Source organism: Gadus chalcogrammus, chromosome 5 (assembly GCF_026213295.1).
Source record: "Gadus chalcogrammus isolate NIFS_2021 chromosome 5, NIFS_Gcha_1.0, whole genome shotgun sequence".
In the NCBI taxonomy this organism is placed as follows: Eukaryota; Metazoa; Chordata; class Actinopteri; order Gadiformes; family Gadidae; genus Gadus; species Gadus chalcogrammus.
In genome coordinates this window covers 9,032,849-9,053,840 of record NC_079416.1, presented here as the reverse complement: position 1 = coordinate 9,053,840, position 20,992 = coordinate 9,032,849, and the positions used below count along the sequence as shown (strand labels likewise).

Here is a 20,992-nt window from a genome sequence, read left to right as displayed (position 1 = left end):
GTGTAGGGGGATTGTTACTATTCTGTGAATGGGCTGAAGTGAAACACGCCCAAGGCGCAAGGTATTGTCTGTGTATGTTGGGGGGGGGGGGGGGGGGGGGGGGAACACAACAATGTCTGACTAAAACTGTGTTTGTGTTTTGTTTTTGCTCTATATCGCCCCACGGGACCCGCCTTAGTCATTGGCAAGAAGAGAAAGAAGTACAACAGGGACTTGTATGTCAGTAACTGAGAGTCTGCATGTGAGGGAGTTCGAGCAGGTCAGAAGATATGCAACAGCCACTCGCTGTAAGTTAGTGAGGGTTTAAGGTTGCGTTATTTGTACGGCCAGAGACCAGCTAAAGCAAAGCTTGGGAAAATGAATGCATTTGGTATCCTTGGATTGTGGCTTGTGAAATTGTTGTGTTTTTCGGGACCTGCTTCAGCTCAACTTCCGTCCAGGTAAAAAGGGCTTTACTATTATCTTGGAGGAGAAAAATTAGTATTGTCTTGGTTGTATGTAATGATCAAAAGTATATAGGTCTCTTACATAATTATCCCTGTAAGAGTACATTGATATCAATATTATATGATAAATGACAGTATTATACTGTAATTAATAATGATACGTCTCTAAAGCATGTCATTTTTTTGAGGAGATGTATTGTGTAGCTATCTCCTCACCGAGTGTGCAACAAATTCTTAACCATGTCTTGCATCTCAAATCTCTATCCCACCACCACAACCACCAGCAGCACTCTGACGTCGACACTAATCTCCTCTAGCCAGAAGCCCCTGTATCTGCTCTCGTTTTCACATCAACTGTACACGTCCAGAGCCACTAATCTATCTGTCACCATCCTCACCGAGTCCTCTGTCGACGTGTTGGCCCGTCTAACACAGGGAAAAGCTTACCTGTCCAGTGCATCCGTCACCATCCCTGGAGGTTGGTTGTTTTATGTAGCCTTTCGTTTTGTAATCTTGGGAATGGTCGTCTATTGTGATTGTGAGTTTTGGTTTGTTTGTGTTTTATAGGTTTGACTAGAATTATTACCCTTCCTCCAGTAAGTATGTGTATTTTGTATTCCATGTCCTAAATAACAGCATAAAGATGGTTTATATTAGTAGGGGTATACATTTGCACACACGCGCACACACACACACACAGATAGCTTCACACGGACAAACCTACACACACATACCTACACACAAACCTCCAAACACACACAACTACACACCAACACACACACACACACACACACACACACACACACACACACACACACACACACACACACACACACACACACACACACACCGTCACAAACTACAAACAATTTACACATACTGTATATTCATGCACTATTCACTCATTGATGATGTGCCATGAATGAACGCTCCGTCCTCAGCTGGAGGGAGACTCTCTCAGCCCCAGCGGCCAGGTGAGGCTGACGCTTAGCGGCTATCAGGAAGAGCAGCTGATCTTCTCCAACTCCACCTGGCTGACCTTCAGCCGTAGGAACTTCTCCAGCTCCGTCCAGACGGACAGAGCGTTCTACGGCCCCGGGCAGAAGGTGCTGCTCTGGATCGCGGCCCTGCAACTGGACAACCGGCCCTACAGAGGACCCATGGAGATCAGTGTCTTGGTGAGGGTCCTCCTTTGTGTATTACGGAAAAAAACACAAGATACATATATACATGTGGAGGAGTCGATCCCTGATCTTACACAACCATATTAAAGTCAACAGCACCGTTGACGATCCATCTCAACGTTTAAGGGGTCAACACATGATCCATACAGGAAAGTTTTGCTGGACTCGAGGTTCAGAATATAAATCGCCAACAGGCGGGACTTAAGCACTTTTAACTTATATTTATACTGTGTCTTTAGAAGTAAAGAACGCCCTTGGGAACCTCAGACACAACTGTGATCTGATATGACGCATTTCAGGTGGTCAGTGTCCACCGGGGTCATGGTTGAAACTTTGAATGCTGGAGAGACTACACCCAGGGTAGCATCGATGTCGGGTTTCAATGCCCAACTCCATAGGGATAATTTGGCAACACCGGCAACTCTGACAAATAAGGCTGCTAATGTCTTCACGGTTTAAACGTGCCTCCCTTCTTTGACTCAGACTATCAGTGTTCCATTCCCATAACAATATTTGTGTAATGTCTTGGTTTTTATCCCCATGTACCACTAAAGAAATATTTCTCCTTGAGAACCTCATCGGGCAATAAACTTTTCTTCAAATGTTCAAATTAAACCTAAAGAACCGTTCCCCTCTGAGAACATCAGAGAGGAATGTACTTCACTCTGTGTATTCTGATTAAACCCAATGCTTGGTGATCTTTGGTCTATTCACTTCTTCAGAAATCGGTATAATTCCTGGACAGAATAAACAAGGTTAATGTGTGTGACGGATCATTTTGTCGTGTACAGGATCCCGGAGGGAACATCAACCAAAGGTGGTACTCCCAGGGAAGTTATCTGGGAATTGTCTCCCAGGAATTCTATCTGTCTCCGAGCCCAGCCATCGGACAGTGGGCCGTCGTGACCACAATAAATGTAAGTTGGTTACTTTCTATCACTTTTTGTCCTTTTTGTAAGGGTGGGTTAGGGAATAACAATGTCCAGGGTTAAGGGCTGTATCAGGATATTATCATGGCCAGCCATATTATGTACAATATTTTTTTCAGAAATTATTGAAGAAGGAAATCATACTCCTTTGTTTACATAACATTTTTGTAGAAAGCACATTTTTGCTGTGATTGCAGGTAGATAATGTTAAAAAAGTACAAAATCATATTTAGTTTCGAACCCATTCAAGCCACAAATACAGCTAAAACAGTACTTTATTCTGCTTATTGCAGAGATACCTACACAGAGATCAATAATCGGACACAAAATATTAAAAAAACTAAATATTTTAAGCATTTTTACAATCATTTTATTGTTTTTTATAAATGCTTCCGCAAAAATGAAAAAATAACTAAATAAACTTTTATTGATTTATTTACTTATTAGCCATGTAGGAAACGTAAGGGGATGAAAGGCCATTCTGCTACGCCTCGTGGTCCTTCATCAGCCTATAGGCTTTATTCTGCTGTGAATGATCAGAAACGCCACTATCATTGACAAGCCGGTATATCTGCCTCTAAACAACAGCCAGTACGTCCCCTGGTTTGGATACAGAGTAGGGGTCCACATAGAATTCCATTCACCTATCAATAATGGGTTAACATATTTTGGCTTACATAAAATTACATCAGAAGAACCTTGACATTTTACTTCTTTGTATTTATCCACAGGGCCTTACCGACGAGAAGGTATTCATGGTGGAAAACCCGGGTAATTTAAATTAAATGACTTAGAATAGAAATTCATTGATTGTCATGGATATACAGCCGACCCCTGCTCCCCATGTTGAACTTGTCTTGCCTGATAGTTGCAGACCCTTCGATGTTTAACCTGAAGCTTGAGACGGCACCAGAGATTCTGGCGGGAGAGGGCATCTCAGGCACTGTGAGAACTAAGTGGTAACCAATGGTTTTCTCATACTTAGTGGTCACTATATTTACTTTTCTTAATGCCTAATTTCTCCAATGCCTTATGTCAACCAGTCTTTAATGAATGCATATGTTCTTGATTTTGGGAGCTGGTCCTATACCTAGTCGATAACAAGACAGTGAGTTGTGGTGTTGAAAAATATGGCTGCTGGCAATGTTGAATGATTTATTTATTGCTGTATTTCTAGGGTTCATTCTGCTATGATATATGCAACTTTATCGGTGAATGTCACCCGTATTTCCGCTGCAACAGCTCCTGTTCAACTATTCCTCAGCTATAAAGGGGTGAGCCTAAACTAATTAAATTATTATGAACAAATTCTTATAAATCGTACTACTACAATAGCAGGCCTGTCGCACCAGTTACTCAAGTAACTCACGTGCGCATGTGCCAAGCGGCCTGCAGCTTACACACACACAGCAAGCGCAAATGCATACATACACCGCAAGCACACACACACACACACACACACACACACACACACACACACACACACACACACACACACACACACACACACACACACACACACACACACACACACACACACACACACACACACACACACACAAGCGCACACACCACACGTCAAGACAAAGGCAGTGACACACTCGCCAAGCTAAGACGTTATGTTTTTAAACGGCTCCGCCATCGACACTCGGGCAGGTAAGAACACACACGCACGCGCACACACAGCAGTGATACTCGCCCAGGTAAGACGTTATGTTTTTAAACATAACGGCTCTGCCATCGACACACGCGCAGGTAAGGGCACACACGCACGTGCACACCTGAAAATCTCCTGAATAATACTACCCCTGAGGTAGTATTTTCTCCGTAGGAAATGTATATAACCGTTAGTGAATGAGGAGTAGAAAGTCTGTATTTCTCGCACCACTTCAGTGGGCTTGTTGATGGCGCTTCTGCATGTCATTGAGTGGCCCCCTAAATGATAATCAGAATGTTGCCTTTTGTTCGCTGAATTGTTAAAAATATTTAAATGTTGGCATTGATTTTTATATTAAAAAAAATTAAATGCAAAATGTTATTATATTATGCCCTCAGAAATTTGTTACATTATCGACTGGGGTTTCGACATCATTGCAATGGGTTTAATTACAACTATGGGTTGAGCGCGCACAATGCGCAAAAGAAAACTCTAGTTATAATAATAGAAGATTTCCTGCAGGTTTCTCCTACGCTGATATGCTGGATAAGAGAGGTTTGCTCCCAGTATATAGTGCAGTGGAACCTGTCTGGGTTGATTTTTACCTGTGTTTCTGAAGTTCTATGTAGAAGAGCAGTTCTTCTTCAGCAAAGTTGCGCTTGCCAGCCTTTATGAGCCCGGTGACGAAGACATCACACTGAACATTACTGCCTCTGTCACTGAAAGCTCTACAGGTTAGTTGGCTGTATATGTATGTTTATAATCCTGAAAGGAATAATGATCAAATTTCATCACTTTTAATATTGTCTTAATATTTTGCTGTTAAATACTTTTTGCTGATAATATACATCTTATCTTTTGTGTCATGGTTGGTATTTTTGTGTGTAACTGGTGCTCGTTTCTCAGGATTCACAGAGAAAAGAGTGGTTGCAGTGCGGGTACTGCAAAACGCATTCAAACTCCAATTCCGGGATTTTCCCCAAGTGCTGAAGCCCTCTTTAAGCTTCTTTGCCAAAGTAAGGACCTATAAGTGGACGGTTTACTTTTTTAGGTTGAACCATGGTTGTCGTCATTGACTGAACCTAACCTTTGTCATCTGTTTGCGTTCCTCAGCTCGAAATCTCAATGTTTGACGGCATGCCTCTCGCCCCGCAAGCCCTGCTGAACTCTGCGTCTGTCGTGGTCGTGCAGAAAACCTCCCACGCTGAAGACCAAACAGAATCCACCACTCTTCCAGTGGTCGAAGGAGGAGTTGTCCTGATACGGTTTACCTTGCAAGCTAACATATCAATGCTTATCATCAATGTACGGGTTCTATGTTTGAAATGGATAATAATGAATAATGCATGTTGAACAGCAACATGGAATGGATGTGAACTTTAGACCATGCCGACCCTAACCATGAATGTATGATCTTAACACATCATCCTATTTGATGCTTATCCAGGAGTGCTCATGTTTTTGTCTTGCTGTACTACATGCAGGCTACGTTCATGTCCAGCAAGAAGACTTTGAACCTCTTCTCAAAGTTCCCCTCTGCAACTGGCTCATATGTTCAGATCGAACCTTCCAGCTTTCTGCCTGCACAGGTACTGGTATTGATCCACATTTCAATAACAATGTATTGAATATACTGATAAGGCATTAAATACCGTTTATATTGCACTCTCGATTATATTATTCTAGATTGGATCGTCTCATGAAATCAACGTGGAGTCTACGTTCCAACTCGCTGAACTTCACTATGTTGTGAGTTGCTCACAGCCTATTTAAAAAAAGTTCTTATTCAATTTGAAAATACCTATATTGGGTTCTTGGCATTTGGGGTTTGTCTGTAGAGTTGAGACAGTTAAGTTTGAGACCAAACAAAAGGTTGGGCATTGTAGCATTCACCTGCATCTTGAGTCGGCTTTTGTACTTCCAGGTCAGTGCCAGAGGTCAGGTGTTCACTGCGGGGACACAGGTGGCCTCTTCTTCTCTTTGGCTCACCCCCATGGTGTCCTGGTTCCCAGAGGTCTGTGTGACCGTCTACTGTGTCCTCCCAGACGGGGAGGTGATCAGCGACACGCTGCTCGTACCCATCCAGCAGCCCAACCACGTAACTGCCTCCTTCACACTGGCTCCTCCTCTTTTATGTAGACTCCTCCTCTTTACCATGTGCTCCTCTTCTTCATCAGTCTCCTCCTCTTTTATGAAGAGTTCTCCTCTATACCATGTGCTCCTCTTCTTTATCAGTCTCCTCCTCATTTATGAAGACTCATCCTCTTTACCATCTGCTCCTCTTCTTTATCAGTCTCCTCTTCTTTAATGTAGACTCCTCCTCCTGTGTCACAGGTTCCTTCTCTTTACCCTCGATCCTCCTCTTTATCATAGGCTACTACTCTTTCTCATATTCTTCTCCTCTTAATCATAGGCTTGTCCTCCTTAACAATGACCCCTCTTCCTTATCATAGGCCCCTCCTCTTTATCATAGGCCCCTCCTCTTGATCAAAGGCTCTTCTTTATCATAGGCCCCTCCTCTTTAACATAGGCTCTTCTTCTTTATCATAGACCCCTCCTCTTTACCATAGGCTCTTCTTCTTTATCATAGGCCCCTCCTCTGGATCAAATGCTCTTCTTTATCATAGGCCCCTCCTCTTTATCATTGGCTCTTTATCGAAGGCCCCTCTACTTTGTGTGTGTGTGTGTGTGTGTGTGTGTGTGTGTGTGTGTGTGTGTGTGTGTGTGTGTGTGTGTGTGTGTGTGTGTGTGTGTGTGTGTGTGTGTGTGTGTGTGTGTGTGTGTGTGTGTGTGTGTGAATGACCAACAGGTGTCTCTAAAGTGGAACGAGGACCTCACAGGGCACAACCGATCGGTTTCCTTCACTGTGACCGTACAGGACCCCAGGTCCCAGGTGCTCATCCTGGTCACCACGGGAACCCCGGAAGCCCACCTCCCCCTGGAGGACTGGCTGACCAACAGGGACACGGTAGTGCATGTCGAATCCACATCATGTTGCAGTTTAACAACATTCCTATGCCACAGAATCTTATTGGCCAATATAATACAACCATCACAATAATCCTTGTCTCCATCACAATTCTACTGTTGTAGTTATGTATGTTCAATTACCTTTTTAATTGCAGTGTAGTATCTCTCTTTATGGTGACCATTAACTGGTAACTGTTAGAGGGTGTGTCGTAACCATTGAGATAGTACACCAGCCGACAAAATGGTAGTACGTAACTGTGCAAAATCAAGAAAATAATCAAGTATACATTTCACATCTGCCTTGGCCATGAATCCTATGCCAGTCAACCTCTCCTTGAGTAAAATGATGAAATCACGCTGTCAAAATTAAGTCTTTGGTTAAATGACCAGGGACAACAACCCAAATGTCACTTGTACTTAACTATAAATGTAAAGTAGCACATTATGTATTACGCACAATATTCTTCAAAATGACGGGACAACACATCTCCCTCGAGTCATTGTGTATTCATTTTTGAAGAAGAACTCCATTAATTTAGCTTTTCGGATTCCTCCCGCCTTCCTCTGTTAATATTATAACTTATTATAACTTAACTTATATTCCAAAGAGGCGCTCACCCAGGCCTCAGACAGTGTCACCAGAGACCAGCACTCCCCTTAGTCCAGTCCTCACCGCTCCCGCTTCCCAGGTCACTCTCCCCTTTCAAAGAAGTTGTAACTCTAGGGTCTCGGGGATCGCGGTGTGGCCGTGTTTGTGGGTTCCGACCCGGGGGTTTCTGCTGAACAGGCGAGGCTGAGGCGGTGTGTGTGGTGGGCGGGCGCTCACATCCCCCTGTGGGGGGAATGGTTTGACGAGAAGGATGTCTACCACGGTTATTATCATCGCTGGCGCTACATTGTGTGTGATTGTTGAGGGGAGAAACTGAGACCCCCCCCCCCCCCCCCCCCCCCCCCCCGTCTACCTCACATCACTCGCCAAGCACCATGGCCGGTATCTTTTATTCGTGGCGATCATGTGTCCCGATCCCAAGGCGTGATAATAGCGGGCGTGGCGTAATAGCTTACGGCTGCTTATGGCCATAGGGCTTTCAGGTTCCACGTCCAATGCCTCCGACTGTATTCCCCCTCAATAGAACACTCTAACTACTGTCTTGCGGGACGTTTTGTGTTTCCTCAGGAGTGCAACACTGTGGTGTTGAGCGATGGCCAACTACTTGGAGCCGGGGCGGCAGGTCAGGTGGAAAAGGGTGGGGCAATAGATTATTATGCCTTTACTGAACTCATCAAACTCTGTAAAGAAATCACCTCAAACATGCAAGTCATGCATATAACTCCAGTGACAGTACCATATTGCTGCTTTTTTGTGTTTGTCATGTTTTTAGTATTGTTGGGTTTAGGTGTAATGAGATTTTCTGTTGATGTATATGCCAAATGTTGCAAAAGCCAATTTCACACCTTGTGTTTACAATAAAGTTGTGTTGTATTGGAATGTATAGCAACGTTTCGCTTGGTGTGGACTTTACTTTTGTTCTTTGCCGTCCTCTAGTGGACAACTTGTACAATTGCAACAACTCAACCCTACCTATTGCTAAGGCTTGACCTGTCCAGCTGGTCCAACTCATACCTGGATAAAACTATATCTCTTACCAGACGCTATTCCTTGCTTTTGTCACTACATGCAGGGCCAGGGTCATTCCAGAGAGGAGAGCAGTGGAGCTACTGGACTGATCAGGGAACTCCAGTGACCAGGATGTATGTGAGCAACAACCTTAGGTGAGTGGGCTGATGCGATGCTTGCTTGCATTGTCTCTTCAACCATCCACTAGTCAATCCAATAAATGAACTTTTCTGAAGCTACCAGCACGTGTTTTTTTGCTTGAAAATTAACCAACACAATGCTCAACGAATGATCTTTTGAGCAGAAAACCCAGACAATTACCTGATTCCAAAAGCAATTGATACAACAATGGTTAGTTTACCAAGCCCCAGAGTGTCTATGACACTTATACACTCCACTCCTTTGCTATGCTTCCCTTCTCTAGCGATACGACATGGGTCAGTCCGTCCTTTACCATTCCCGACACCATCTACTCCTGGAGAGTGGAAGCACTGGTGATGTCCGACGAGCTGGGCTTGGGTTTCTCCGGGTCTGTCACCACCACCCCACCGAGAGTCAGTACATGATCATTTCTTATGGGCTTTTCTGTCATGATGATGTAAGTAGTTTGGTTTTCAGCTTTGTGACAGTGTCATTCTCTGTTAAAGGAGTCATTCCAGAGGTTATTTTACATGGAACTCCCAGAAAGTGTCATCAGAGGAGAGGAGATTGTGCTTGAGCTACGGTTCTTCAACATCCTGATGTGGGACTTGGAGGTACAACAGCCTGGAATTTGGAGACTGGATATGTGGTGTGGTCAGGTTTTTAGAGGCATCCCGCTCCACTATTTCCAATAACACGACAGTACTGCTTCATGTGAAACGATGGCGGATTGCAACATCAACTCTGTCTGGGAAAAAATCTCAGAAAAGTCTGACCATTAAACGTCCTTTTTGAAACGGGACCCATCGATTTGCCCATGTGTTGTTGTAGGAAACACTTGGAGGAGTCCTATTATAAGCCAGCGGAGTTGTTTTTTATTTGTGCATCCTGCCGGATCCCACATTTTTTTTGTGCTACTGATAACCTCGCTCCATTATCACCATTTTTAATCGTTTGTTCATTAGTTTTCCCTCTGTTTTGCTGTTCTGTTATTTATGTCTTGTTCTTGGTTTCACTCCCTCGTCTCTCCTTCCTCCCCGACGCAGGTCATACTGCTGGTGGAGCACAACGAGGCCTTTGAGTTTGTTCTCGCCGTGGACGGGGACCTCGCTGTAGTGAATGCAAAGAAAGTGACGGTGGGGCCCCTGAGCACTGTCCAGGCGTTCTTCCCCATAAGGCCCTTGGCTCTGGGCGAGATGGAAATATCGGCCGCCATGTTTTCGGCGGAGGATTCGCGGAGATGGGTCCAGACCGTGCTCGTGAAGGTGTGATGTTTCGTTGGATGATAAAGGGGCTGGGATGATGTGTTTAAAGCGCTGTTTAGAGGAATCCACATGGAACATGTTGCCAATGTATCTCTTTTGAAGAAAATCAATTCCATTTTGATTGCATATGAACACATATTTGAATCTGAAATAGCATGAATAACTTTTTTATGCAGTAAAGAGAATGATTATACGAATGTCTGCCCCTAAAGTTCCGCTAAGCTTCTTTGCGTGCCCCTTAAAATTTTACACTTAGAGCCCGGTTCTCCTTCGGGAAAAACCGCCAGCTTAGAGCCCTGCTTACCCTTCAAAGAAATGAAAGAAATCAATTGTATTAGAATCCAACAGCCGCGCAGAGAACGCTGCTGAGCCAACCGGCCGAGGAGCGCGGCGGCGGCACATGGGCGACGCCGGCCGCATCTTTTTATGACTTCCGTGTTTTCCCTGCAGCCGGAGGGCGTCGCACGCTTCTACTCCCAGACGCTCCTGCTGGAGCTGGCACCCAACACGGACAGCGATTCATGGACCACCTCCTTCTCTTTCCCCCCAGATGTGGTGCCGGGGAGCCAGAGGGTCCATGTGGCAGTGGTTGGTATGTCCCCCCCCCCACCCCGTCTTAGTATTGGAGAAGGGACGGCCCTTGGTTTAGGTGCACGGTAGGAGTTGAAGCTGTTCCTTTGTATTATTCAAAAAGGAAAATCTAAATAAGGAAAGTTTATGGGGCTTTGATTGGGAACAGCATTCTGGGCGCGTTTGGCCGGGCTCTTGTTATGACAAGCAGAGAGGCAAGGTTTTCTATTGTAACACAGCTTGATGTCATTTTTATTTCTTTTTTTTTTTAACATCGTGCAAACGCTCTGTATCAAAATGTTTTATGTCCGTGAGTTTCTGTTATGTCAACTGTGGTTAACTTGATTCTTCTTTCTGTTCCTTGCTTAAATTGTTTTAATGTTGAACAAATCAACTAACTTTTTCAATGGCGTTAACTGCGGAATTGTTCTGTGTGGCTTTGACTCTGACACTGTTTCCATCCAAAAAGTGCAACAGATACCATACCAGTATTAAATAAGATGCAGGGAAATCTTGTTAATATTAATTGAATGATAAGTAATGCCAAATGGTCCTTCCAACATGCTCCATCCCTCCCAAACGGTTTAAAGTTCTCTACTTTAAACCGTTCAGTTCTCGGCAAAGCTTTCCTTGAACTCCCAAAATGTCAAATTTCATGTATTTTTGTTCTTGGTCGGTCTGAAAGCGTCCAAACTACCTTCTTGCTGATTCAAGACTTTTTAGTCTTTATACATCTATTAGCTAACTATCATGTTGCATCCAGAAGGGATTTTATGATTATTGTTATTATTATTACTTTGACTTGTATGGCTTCTACTGTATCTTCATACACCGACATTGGACCGCTCTCCTCCACTCCACTCCCCCTTGCAGGTGACCTCCTGGGCCTGGCAATGGGGGGTCCGGAGATCCTGGTAGAACTGCTTAGTGAGTACCAGGATATTGCGTCCTTCGCCTCCTGCGTCACCGTCCTCGAGTACCTGGAAGTCCTGGAGAACGGCCCCATCAAAGCTAGGGCGCTGGCCGTCCTGGAAGAAGGTACACTCGGCGCACACGCACTATATTCTGAATACTTTGTATATTAGAGCATTGATCTGACCTCCTTACTCTTTTCTGTGTGTGCAAGGTTGGTGGGGGGGCAGTAAGGGGAAGGCAGGTCGATGTAGACACATTTTGTATGCGTTATATATGATTCAAATGTTGTCCATGACAAGGTTTCCGGAAGCTACGGTCCGACCAGCGAGACGATGGCTCCTTCCGTGCCTGGAACAGAGACTCATCTGGCTCGACATGGTAGTTCCCCCCCCACACCACTAGATATATTTATGCATGCATGCTGAGAGCTTTTAACATGAAGCAGACCATGATAAAATCCCCCCCCCCAAAAAAAAACAGCCCCTAAAAAATCAACAAAAAAAAAACCGATGCATTTATTTTATTGTAGATGTCTTTTTAGGTATTTTGGTTTATTTTAATCAATGTTTTATTTTGACAGCTACCCTGTATTGTGGTTCATGTAGGATGTACATACTGTAGTTAAATACAGTGAGTCTCTCCCTGCCTTGGCCCCCTATAGGCTGACAGCCATCATGCTGCGGACCTTCCTCCGGGCTCAGCCCTACATGTCGGCGGAGCAGGGCGTGGAGCTGCAGGGCGTGGTCAGGGGGGCCGCCAGCTGGCTGCTCACCCACCAGGGGCCCGGGGGGGGCTTTGCAGAGGCCGGACCCCGGGAGATGATGCATTGCCAGGACGACTGCCCCGCTACACTCACCGCCTTCGTGGTCATGGCGCTGTTGGAGGACCCGGAGTTCGCGGTCAGTTGTCGGGGACGGGCTGGTGGGGGTCTATGATCAGTGATGGGTGGATCATTTGAGACATTTTCTCAAATGAAGGACATGGAAAAGTGCTGTGTCTGTTGTGGGAACAAAAAAAAAGGGGGGGGGGGGGGTTAGAAAGAATAATCGAAGATTGACCACCATAAAATGTTGTTTTGAGGATATTTATATCAAAGACAATATCAAAAGTATGAATAAGGTTTGTTTCAATAGAAAACATCCTCAATAACCATTGTGTTTTTATCTCGTCGGGATTCACAGACACTTTTTTTTTTACTTTCCCTCTCTCCCTGTCCTCTTCTGCAGCGCTTGTACGAACCCAATATAACTCGGGCCCTAGATTACCTGAAGAGAGTAGTGCTGCCCACGACCGGAAACTACACCCTGTGTATGATGGCGTACGCCCTGGTCCTGGAGGACCGGCCTGCAGCCAGCCGTGTGCTGGCTGAGCTGAGACTGCGTGCCAACTACCTGGGTAACAGTTATGTTCTGTTATCCTTGGCTAAAAGCTATCGTCCTTTTGACATCCTCCTCCGTTCCTTGGTTGTCAGGACCAACCCATGAATGCGCTCATTGAGGTCAGCCTCGTGGTTAGTGCTTCATCATGGCATGGTTTCTCTGGGTTCATTCGTGAGACCTGTGATGTAGATGTTCTTGCTGAGAGCGGTGGAGTGTTCTTGAATTGGGATTAAAACCAAGATAAGAGGTCGATCTCGGAGAGAAACACAGACATTGTCTGTCTACCTTTCTGTCTGTCTGTCTGTCTGTTTGTCTGTGTCTCTGTTGCAATAAACCTTTACTTCAAGAAGAACTTGTCCTTAATGAAACATTTATCTATACAGTATTTGTAGATGATTAATAAGATGAATGATTAATAAAGGGACCCTACTTGACCACCGTGTGTGATGCTGATTAGCCATCAAGAGAGGTCTCAAGGACAGAGCAGCCTGCCAGTTGGCACAGTCCACTATGGATTAATAGTTTGGCAGGTTGAGCACCCATCTTCAAATGTATAGTCCTGTTTGGTCGATGATTAGCTCCTCATTAACTAAGCTTACAGAGGTCTGAACACATTACATTGAAGGTATTACCCCTTTCTTTTCTCCGTTTAATCATTGCAGACGGCGACCGGTGGAGTTTGTCCGAGGCCCCGTGGGAGTTGGGGGCCCGCGCTGCAGAGGTAGAGATGGTCTCCTACGTGCTGCTGGCCCTCTCCCGCAACGGCAGGATAGTGGAAGGCTTCCCTCTCATGAGGTGGCTGAGCCAACAGAGGAACCACTACGGGAGCACTCAGGTGGGGGCCGTGCTCATGTTGGGCCCCGGCGCATATGCAGGCACTGGCTGTTAGAGCAGGGGTTCCCAACCTTTTCTGTTCCAAGGGCCGGCATGTTCATAAGGAGATGGGGAGGACCGGGAGTCATTTTGAATCCATCATTTTAAGATGCATAAGATGGTTTATGTGTCATATTCACAACAATTAAAACAACAGCAAGTCTCCCTTCAGTTAGGCAATAATATAAAGCATAATTTTTTTTATAAGAGAAGTATTGAATAAATATTTATATGTATGTGTATGTGTGTACATATACAGCCAGCTCTTCGGCCGCATTTAGGATGGCCGATGAGCTGGCTGACTCCTTGAAACTGCGCAAATCAAATACAATGTGATTGAATTGTTGCGTTCCCCCACACGTCAGGCCAGGGTGGTGGCCATGCAGGCGCTGGCGGCCATCGCCTTCGTGGTCAAGGCTGATGCCATCAACCTGACCGTCCAGGTGTCCTCCTCGACCATGAGGGGCGTGTCCCTCTTCAGAATCACCTCCACCAACTACCAGCTGTACCACAGCAAGGAGGTAGTGACTGCACTCCGACGCCCGGGACGTTTACCTCTTAGTCTTTTGTCATGTCCTGTCTGTAGTGGAGAATTGGGTTCTTCTTCCCCTCTTCGGTTTATGTATTCTTTTTTTATCTAAGGGCACCGTGGGAAAAAATCTCTACAGGCCATTCAACTTTTGATTTCATTAAATGATTGTTATAAAATCGAATAAATGTTACTTAATGTTCCTTCTTTTAATTCTATTCCATTTAATGTCCTTGTAAGGGTTTGAAACTTAAAATGGCACCTGTGATCCATGTGCTGTGTCAATGATCAATGATGATGTAACGTCAACGTAAAGATGTCAAATTTATAGAGTTTCATGGAGGTGTTATCTTGCTTGTGTATGCTTTGGAATATGTTTCTTTTGTTAGCACGAGTCAACTATCGTTTATTTCCTTTTCAGATCCATGCCGACCAGAATGTAACCATAGATATATTCCTGGAAGGCAAAGGATTTGCCCACTTTCAGGTATTCCCTTATCTGCCAGCTGGTTTATTGAACAGTGCTGCATAAATCAAATAAATAAAAACAAAAAAAACAACAGATGTTGCAGATTCAAAACTCTAAACAGCACCCCGCTAAACTAAGCCGTTTAGTTTCCCATGCATCCAGTCTCCTACCACATCTTGATGGATGGTTTGGACTCTGCTGAAATTGCACATTGATCTCTGCAGCTGCACATGGCGGTTCTTGCCAAGCACAATGGGCTGTATTGTGAATGCCAAGGCAAAATAAGTCATCAATACAGAGGGCTGCACGGAAAAGATTCATTCTGCCATTAGCCTCTGGAATGGCTGTTCCGTTTGGGGCTGTTTGCATTTAGTGCGTCTAGATCGTATCGTACAGGTTGACCTTCTCCTCCATTAATGGACTTGAAGCATAATGGGCCTTCAGCCTGACTTGATCGTGATTTTAAATATGATGCAGTGCCTTTTTAATGTGTGTTTTTATTGAAGTAAAGGCAGGTGGACTCATTCAGGTCAAACAGAAGACCTGCACGAGACGTGTGACATGTGGCTTTGCGTGTGCCCCATGTTCCTCCTGTCTTCTCACTTTGTGAATGCCCTCCAGATGAACGTCTTCTACAACGTTGAGAGCACAAGCCGGGATCCCACAGAGAAGCTCCAGGCTGGGACTGAGGCCTTCTCCCTGGACGTGGTGGTGCTGGAAGCGCTGGACGACCGGGGAGACAGACACCATACCATGGTGGTGTCCATATGCACTCGGTGAGTGTCCTTGGCCATGCCAAGGCTTGAAAGCCAAGCTGCTTGAGCAAACACTTTTACACAAAGAGTTTTTAAAGGTCCCATGGCATGCTATTTTATAGATGCTTTAATATAGTTATTAGTGAGCCCCTAACACAGTATTTGAAGACATTCCTGAAATTCAGCCGTGGTACAGAATTACAGCCACTACGAACCAGTCGCACATCGAGCTTTCCCCAAAGGCGTCGTTTCGGTGTCTGTAGCTTTAATGCAAATGAGGAGGAGAGAGGCGGGTCAAGGAGGAGGGTGGGGGTGTGGTCCGCAGCAGGCTGAATCTCAAACGACTGAGTCGGGTTCTCCGACGTCTCTGGCTGCCGGCTGCCCGCTGCTAGCTGGGCGGTGGCGGTTCGCGTGTTGGTGCCTCGCTTCAGCGGGGGGCGGGCAGCGGGGCTCAACGATGGCCGAAATACAGTCTCGTTGTGGAAATACCAGGGACGTCAAAGAACCGACGTGTTATGCGCCATAACACCAACAGCAGAATGGTTATGCAAATAACAAAGAAGTGTACAACACTTGGTTTCAACCATCGCCTTTGGTTTCATTTTGTCTTCATTCTCCAGCATCTAAGAATGTTGATTCTTAAGACATCAAATGGTAAAATCAATAACGGGATTAGTTTTTCAATTCAATCGTCGTCTGTTCAGTGTCCTTGTGACGGATGGGATAAATCCGACGGGCATGGTCCTGTTAGACGTGGGTCTGCTCAGCGGGTTCCTCCCACTTGGATTGCCTTCTGTTGAACCCATCTGGAAGGTGGAGACCCCCCCCGGCAGGGTGGTCTTTTACCTTTACGGGGTAAGCAGCTTTCAGCCCAAAAGTATTCCTAAACGTCACCTTGTGAGTTCTATGATGAATTCTATAAACAGCTCTGCAATATTTATAATAGTGTTTCGGAAGCTCTGTCTCTTATTGTTTCAGCAAGATTTATCGAGAGCACAGTGTGCTCGATAGCTAAGGACGGTTGAATAAAATCGAAATAAAGTGAACCGAATAGAGGACAGTATTTGTATCTACCTCGTTAAATGCACAAGAATCATGCAGGATGCATGTGTGATCCGTGCAGCTCCCCTTAGATGAGGTTTGCATCAACGTGACGCTCACAAGCAGATGGATGGTTGCCCGCGTGCAGGACGCCACGGTGCGCGTGTACGACTACTATGAGCCCGGTAAGGGAACAACCACTTTATTTCAAACCATTTATCATTTACATATTCATTATAATTATGAATAATTCTAACCGCAATGAACCAATTTCATTTCAGTCAGAGTAACTTCTACCAAAGTATTCACCAACGTCACATTCATAGCAGAGAAACATACTTTTATTAAGCGGTGTGGTTTAGTTCTGGGAAAGCCGTTTTTCAAGTTTGTCACCTAAAATCTGACAAACCATGACAAACGTATATTAGTGGTGGTTGAAAGGTGTTGTGTTCGATCCTCAATATCCGAGGCCTTCCTCCAAGTTTCCTTGAATCATCCAACACCTAGCACCTACCAGCTCTCGAATAAACTACCACCACCTCCACAGGGATCTAGATGCTGCTTACATCCTTGTTATACATTTGTGTATTGTTCCAATGCATGTATATGTATGTTATTGTGTTCTGGCCGACAGGACGAGGAGCCATGAGGACGTATAACTCTGAGCGCATGAAGGTCATGGACTCCTGCAGCTTCTGCGGTAGGGACTGCAGTCGTTGTCGAGCTGGGATCTCCCTCGTTTCCTCCACCATCTCGTTGCATTCTCTCGGCAGCGCCCCCTGCTGCCTGGGCTGTTTATTTGCTCTCATAACCTTGTTATTTGTCTAGACTTGACTTGTATGGGATTAATGTAAATCTATGTATTTGCACTGGGGCAATATGTAAAACTGACACCAAATTCTTTGCTAGAAAATATGTAAGTGTATGATTACGGACAACTATCCATCCGAGTCCTATGTTTTTTTTTTGATTGGTTGAGAATGTTTTGTGAACATTAACAGAAGAACTGTTTTCAGCATAGTAATAAATCAACTGCTGCTTCATAAGATACACGGAAAATAAACAATATACCATCTTGCCATATACCTTGGCGGAACAATTCAACTTTCTGAGAGTGTTTCAACCTAAGCAAGGTCTCTGGACATATTTCGATCGTTGATTATTCCTTGTTGAGCATAGTGTGAAATGGTGTGATGGGTAAGGGTACAACGTGTGATTGGTATTCACGCTTACTATGTACATAATAAAGGACAGATGTATTGAACATAACGTCTAATGATTTATCCTTAGTTCGGAAGCTTCCTCTTTGCCTCATGAGAGCCTCTCATGAGGTATCGTAGTCATGTCTTCAGGAAAACCTGTTTCTACTCTGTTAATGTTTAGTGGAAGTACCTCCTCTCCTTTCATTAAAAAACAACACACAGTTAATCAACCAATAAGGAAGAAAAAAAAAGGGCATGGATATATTCTGTTAAACAAATTGTTTGGATAACCCCTACCCTTTTCGTACACTTAATCTATGTATATCAACGCTCAGTTTGTGTAATTAACATCAAAATATATTTGAATGGATACATTTATCGAGCCAAGTGACAACATGTAGTTGGACACTAAAGTATGTGGTTTTTCTTTTCCCACATGAGAGCAAGAACTTAACTGTTATTTCAGTTTAAGTGTACATTTGATCATGCAGAGATTTGATTAGCCCAGTGGACAAGGCGATGGGAAGAGCGAAGACGCTACAGTGCAACTTTAAGACACTAGATGGTGGACTTGTCTACCTTTTCCCTGGAAGCTTTGGAGTTGAACCCTGATCCCAGCTCAAAGGGAAGCAATGATAGAATCGCAATGACGCAGGAAATCAGGAAATATTTAAAGGCTGTTTAGACATCCAAGATTGAGTGATAAAAGGCTCACCAAACATCGGTCCGGCAATACTGATAAGGGAAACACAAAAATGTGTTTTGGGAGCTACCATGTCTTCTCATCACAATTGTATATGAATGAAGGGAAAGGTGGCTCTTTAAATATCGAATGCAATATTTCCTGCACCTCATTTCAGTGCTCCCAGAGAGAGGGTGTGACGCTAAATACGAGCCCACTTACTGTGGGTACCCACCCCACGCCCCAAGCAAACGTCTACCCACCGGTGATGTTATGGTTCGGCAATGCCTAATGATGCTGCGTTAGTGTGCGCGTGTGTGTGCGTGTGTGTGCATGCATGTGAGTGTGCGTGTGTCTTTGTGTGTGTGTGTGTGTGTGTGTAAGTGAGGGCGAGACATAGACAGAGATAGGATCTTAGAACCCCAAGGAACAACTATGTAGTAGAAGCAATAATGTATTTCCCTCCCCCTCCCCACACACACACACGCACGCGCACACACAACCGCACACTCACACACATTGCATGTAAAAAAGTGTGCATCCTCTGTTGTAGCAGAGATAATTCAGAAGCCTGTCATCTCAAAGCTCATGGCGTTTATGGAGCCTATAGGCCGTGACATTGTTGCTCTTTTTGAGTAAAAGAGGGCTTGTATAAAATAGGGGCCCTTGAGAGGAGCCCCGTGAAGCCGTATGGATATTTAATCATTTCAGTGCTGCTGCAGCGGCTCTTCTACGAGTCTGCCGGCACGGAGACGCAGACGTGGGGCACACAGCCAAACTGTGTTGTGTTAAGGGTAGACACACTGCTGTGTGGACCAAAGCCCTCAGGACCTCTGGCAGGGACTCTGGTGGCAAGGGTTCGGGTCAAACAGAAGATGATAGGACTTTATCATTGTCGATACTCCAAAATACTGTTGGTTAGATAAAATACAACGTCACTGCTAACACTTACAATTCGATTTGTGTTTCATCAATAGGGCTCTGTGGTGTCGAATGCTATTTCAAACAATCAGGAAGAGCAACCTCTTTGTGCTTAACAGGGTTAACATGTCGCAATAAAAGTCAAATGAAATGTTCCCTGAGAGAATTGGCTAGTGAAAATATAAATTATTTATTGTTTATTAGCTTAGGTTTCCTGTTCAAACTGAATTGACAGGCGGGAATAAACAGTGAAAATCCTAGCCAGATATTTATTATTATTTATTGTTAGCCTATTTCATAGTTTACTTCCCCTGCACATATAACAGTTGGAGTTGAGGACATAGATAAACGGTTACGATATTATGTTTTAACCACCTTTAGCGATTTTAAGCTTCAATGGAACAGGCTACGACACAGTAGCCTGTGTATGTTTAGGTGGCCAACAGCTGATCAATCACCCCTACAGGACCCTGTAGACTTCAAAAGTTTGCACTCATTAGTACCAAATACGGAGTGAATATGTATTAAACATATAAACCCTAGTACAGATTACTTTCACATGTCAAAGAAAGGAGGGAATCCGATTGCATGTGGGATGCATTAGGCTCAGATTCTTGAGGTCCGAATACTGCTTTATCTCCATCTTGGACTAATATCAATGTTACTATGCGTGCATATCTGAAAGTTATCTGAAGCATAAAAGAACACGCACGCTAAAAAACGTCTTTATCACCAGTGATAGAAATTCCTTCTCTCTGGTCATCTGGGGGTCCCGGTTGATGTTCACATGATGTGGAGGGCTGTGGGTCTACAGGCAGTGGCTATCGTCTTGCTGCAGTGAGAGTTGGGTCCGGCGTTGTTGGCCACGCTTAACCAATCCGCCTGGAAGGAGAACAGATAGGGAAACAAAGTGCTTCTGATGGGCTCGGTTCCAGCTGAGAAAATAGGCACAACCACCACGACCACCAGACATCCTATGGTAACCCAATGTAAGCGGTGTATTTAAAAAAAAAAGCAACACAGAGATGGAAACGACCCAGATGAAGTGAATATGAAAGTTGGCCAAACTCTCCAACGATTTCCCAACCACCGCTCCCAACCCGCCCTTTACCTGAATCCCTCACCCTACGCCCGTGATGATGATGATGATGATGATGATGACATGTCCGTCTGTCTGTCCATCTGTCTGCCTGCTCGGGGATTGGTCCTAACGTCCCGTCAGAACGAGTCACTCCTTTGAACATCCGTCCCACCCAGGTTGAGTGTGTATATTTACCCAACCTCTTGGTGACCCTGGCTAGGCCAGATCAGACCGTACCAGACCAGACTCAAAGCTGCCGATCCGTCTGAAGCAATGGGGGGGGGGGGGGGGGGGGGGGGACTTTCCATGTGTCTGCTCACAGAGAGAGTCTACACTAGTCATTAGTCTCGGGGTGAACGATCGCT

The 20,992-nt window shown here is 44.9% G+C and overlaps 2 protein-coding genes across 2 annotated transcripts; both read left to right on the top strand.

Moving 5' to 3' along the window:
- The first annotated feature begins 165 nt into the window (after positions 1 to 165).
- LOC130382767 (CD109 antigen-like) lies at positions 166 to 8,785 on the top strand. Its single transcript, XM_056590655.1, has 15 exons — positions 166 to 1,042; positions 1,388 to 1,624; positions 2,422 to 2,547; positions 3,291 to 3,330; positions 3,428 to 3,518; positions 3,737 to 3,833; positions 4,836 to 4,950; positions 5,123 to 5,232; positions 5,330 to 5,521; positions 5,701 to 5,805; positions 5,903 to 5,965; positions 6,141 to 6,314; positions 7,026 to 7,184; positions 8,364 to 8,418; positions 8,733 to 8,785. Exons 2-15 carry the CDS (start codon positions 1,607 to 1,609, stop codon positions 8,783 to 8,785), a joined length of 1,398 nt encoding a protein of 465 aa, XP_056446630.1. The 5' UTR covers positions 166 to 1,042; positions 1,388 to 1,606.
- LOC130383169 (CD109 antigen-like) lies at positions 8,337 to 20,271 on the top strand. Its single transcript, XM_056591240.1, has 16 exons — positions 8,337 to 8,959; positions 9,229 to 9,358; positions 9,452 to 9,559; positions 9,992 to 10,210; positions 10,661 to 10,802; positions 11,654 to 11,818; positions 11,995 to 12,073; positions 12,357 to 12,594; positions 12,922 to 13,090; positions 13,737 to 13,909; positions 14,313 to 14,468; positions 14,898 to 14,963; positions 15,567 to 15,721; positions 16,405 to 16,555; positions 16,824 to 16,926; positions 17,376 to 20,271. The coding sequence occupies exons 1-16, from the start codon at positions 8,937 to 8,939 to the stop codon at positions 17,567 to 17,569; spliced, it is 2,271 nt and encodes a 756-aa protein (XP_056447215.1). The 5' UTR covers positions 8,337 to 8,936; the 3' UTR covers positions 17,570 to 20,271.
- The last annotated feature ends 721 nt before the right edge of the window (positions 20,272 to 20,992 follow it).